We start from the raw sequence: 3013 nt of genomic DNA on the forward strand, positions 1-3013 counted from the left end.
ATTGGGTGTATTTAAAATTCAAAGACATTCCCTTGCATTTGTAAGGTAAATGCTACTTAGAGCATAAGGTCATATTAACTTCAAATTTTATAAATTTTGTAGATGTTTTTAAAGGTAAGTTTATGAAGGGCTTTATTGTCTCATTTCATTTTCATATAAACTGTTTTTCTAGTTTTGTTACTATAGCAGCATCTGTAGAAAAAATGAACATGACTCAGAGATAGATATGAGGGTTAAGTACATGAAAGCTGCAATAATTATACGAAATCAAGGAGAATCATATGAATAAAGTAATACTGGAAGAGAAGTGGGTACTTAAAGCATTTAGCTCAAAAATATTGATTCATGAGTTAATTCTTAAGACATGTATGCCATCAAAATTCTTTTTATAGAACCTATATGTAGTTTCTGCTACTGACATAGTAAAACCATTTTCCACATATTAGAGAATCTTTCTACACCTTTTACTTGGACTTCATTCTCCATGTTTTCTAACTCTCATTAAAAAAACAAAAACAAAGTCAGTAAACATTTTGTAAGAGAAACATTGAATGAGGATTCTAAGGTAATGACTGAAGTGTATGAATAGCCCCTGATCTAATTGCTAGTTGGAGAACACTGAGAAAGATGAATGCCTGGCAGCGTTTATGAACCTCTGATATTTGAGTTACTCTTTGTTTACAAATATTTTCATGACTCCCTCCCTAATTTGTTTCGTCCTCACTCCATAAATAACTGGATTTAAACAAGGAGGCACAACCACATAGAGATTGGCCAAGAGGATGTGAATGTAGCGAGGAACATTTCTACCAAATCTGTGGGTCATAAAGGAGAAAAATGCTGGTGTATAAAAGGCTAAGATGACACAGACATGGGAACCACATGTACTAAGGGCTTTGTGTCTGGCATCCCTAGAAGGAAGGCGAAACACAGCCTGTAGGATCCAAACATAGGAGAGAGCAATGAGAATTAAATCAAAGATCAGAGCAGCAATGGTAAATAAGCCATAGATGATGTTTATCTTTATGCTGGCACAGGCTAGACGAGCTATCCCCATGTGTTCACAGTAGGTATGAGGAATAATGTAGTGTCCACAAAAGGGCAGTCGTTTAAGGAGTGGACAGAAAGGAATGACAAGAAGGACAGGCCTCCCTACTACAACAGATGCCATGATAGCCACCACCTTGTTGGTGAGGATAGAGGTATATCTAAGTGGATAACAGATGGCAACAAAACGGTCAATTGCCATGGCCAGGAGCACAACAGATTCCATGCCTGTGTAGGTGTGAATGAAGAACATCTGGATGAGGCAGCCTTCAAAGCTTATCTCTCTAAGGTTGAACCAGAAGATACCCAGCATCTTGGGGATGGTAGAAGTGGAGAGGCCAAGATCGATGAAAGAGAGGAGGGCAAGGAAGTAGAACATGGGCTGGTGAAGACTCTGCTCATTCTTGATCACAGAGAGGATTGTGAAATTCCCCACAAGTGCTATCAGATAAACAACGAAGAAAGGGAAGGCTATCCAGATGTGGAAAGTTTCCAGACCAGGAATGCCCAGCAAAAGGAAGGCAGAGGGGTGAGAAGCAGTGTCATTGATAGAAGACATCCTTCTGGGACTCTTGGGACATTATCTACAATCTTCCTTCAGTATTTCTGGGAGGAAATAAGAAAATACATGAAAGTTGATGATTAGTACATATGATGACATTCCAAGTAAACTCTTAATTTCTTTTTAACAATTCCAAGTTACCAGGAGTTCAGGCATATTTAAGAGAAAACCCCAACATGCTAGACAAAAGGAGAGGTGAAATTAGAATAGGGAGATATTACAATCTGACATTCAGAGTCCCTGATCTTTAGGTATGGCCTCTTTCTTTATTTGCCAAAACAATACTGTGCTCACCTGCTTTTTAGTGAAACAATGGTTTCATTATTATGCTTTGATGAATGAATTATTAATGTTTTTCTGTTCTGATAATTAAAACTTTGTTATTGATAAACATAAGTAATGCAAAACATAATGATTATAATAGAGGTAGATAAGTATTCAGTTAAATTTAGCATCTATGTCAAATTTAGCTCAATGCAGGATTGCTTGCCTAGCTTACATTTGGCTCTGGGACCACCAAAAAGGTCATTTTCCATTTTTCACAGTTTTGAAAATTTTTTATTAAACCTAGAAATAAAGAAAATCTGAAAAATGTTCCTATAGGATTTAGAATCAATCAAGAATATCAACTTTTATCAATTCTGTTAATATACTTTTTTAGTTTCTTCATGTTTAACACATCCAGAAATAAGAAAGCAATCCTAGTGGTAAAGGGATGTCATCTCCTGTATGCAGGACACTGAGGTAAAAGAGTCTCACTTTCAAGGTTTGCTGGGCTCCAGAGTGAGTTTAAGACCAGGCTGAGCAACTTGATGTGTATATGTCACAAAAAATAATCTGCATACAGAGACAACACTAAATGAATTTTAGTGAGCATGAAATTTAAAACTGAAAGAGAGAAGAGCGAGGGAGAGAGAGAACATGAAAATGGGAGGAAAATTGTGGAGTAGGGGAAGAACTGGAGAGAAGATACAAGTTGGATTGGATCCAAATACATTATATGTATGCATGCACATTAGATAAAATATTAATAAAACTGAGCCAGGAATAGAGCTCATTGGTAGAATGTTCACTAAGCATCTGCAAGACTCCAGGCTCCATCTACAGTACTAAAAAAGAACAAGTAATAAACTTTTAATAGAAAATTTTTACCATAATTTAACATAAAATTATTAAGGTATAAAAGTATGTGCACTTTCCATAGTAAACAACAATAATTAAAATTTTACTTAAAATTTGAACATTCATAAAACCCAAAGCATAAACTGTTTAGCAATAAGTACTAAAATTTATGAAATATGAGAAAGAACATAAAAGTGTGTGTGTGTGTGTGTGTGTGTAGCCATAATTTGTAGATTAAACTATATTAACTTGCAAATGCATTCCAGATTGTTAATAAATTTA

At 35.4% G+C, this 3013-nt stretch overlaps 1 protein-coding gene across 1 annotated transcript; it reads right to left on the minus strand.

Moving 5' to 3' along the window:
• Nucleotides 1-667: 667 nt before the first annotated feature.
• Nucleotides 668-1606, minus strand: LOC131901458 (olfactory receptor 52E4-like). Its single transcript, XM_059252604.1, has one exon. The coding sequence runs from the start codon at nt 1604-1606 to the stop codon at nt 668-670; it is 939 nt and encodes a 312-aa protein (XP_059108587.1).
• Between the last annotated feature and the right edge of the window lie 1407 nt (nt 1607-3013).

Source organism: Peromyscus eremicus, chromosome 1 (assembly GCF_949786415.1).
Source record: "Peromyscus eremicus chromosome 1, PerEre_H2_v1, whole genome shotgun sequence".
In the NCBI taxonomy this organism is placed as follows: Eukaryota; Metazoa; Chordata; class Mammalia; order Rodentia; family Cricetidae; genus Peromyscus; species Peromyscus eremicus.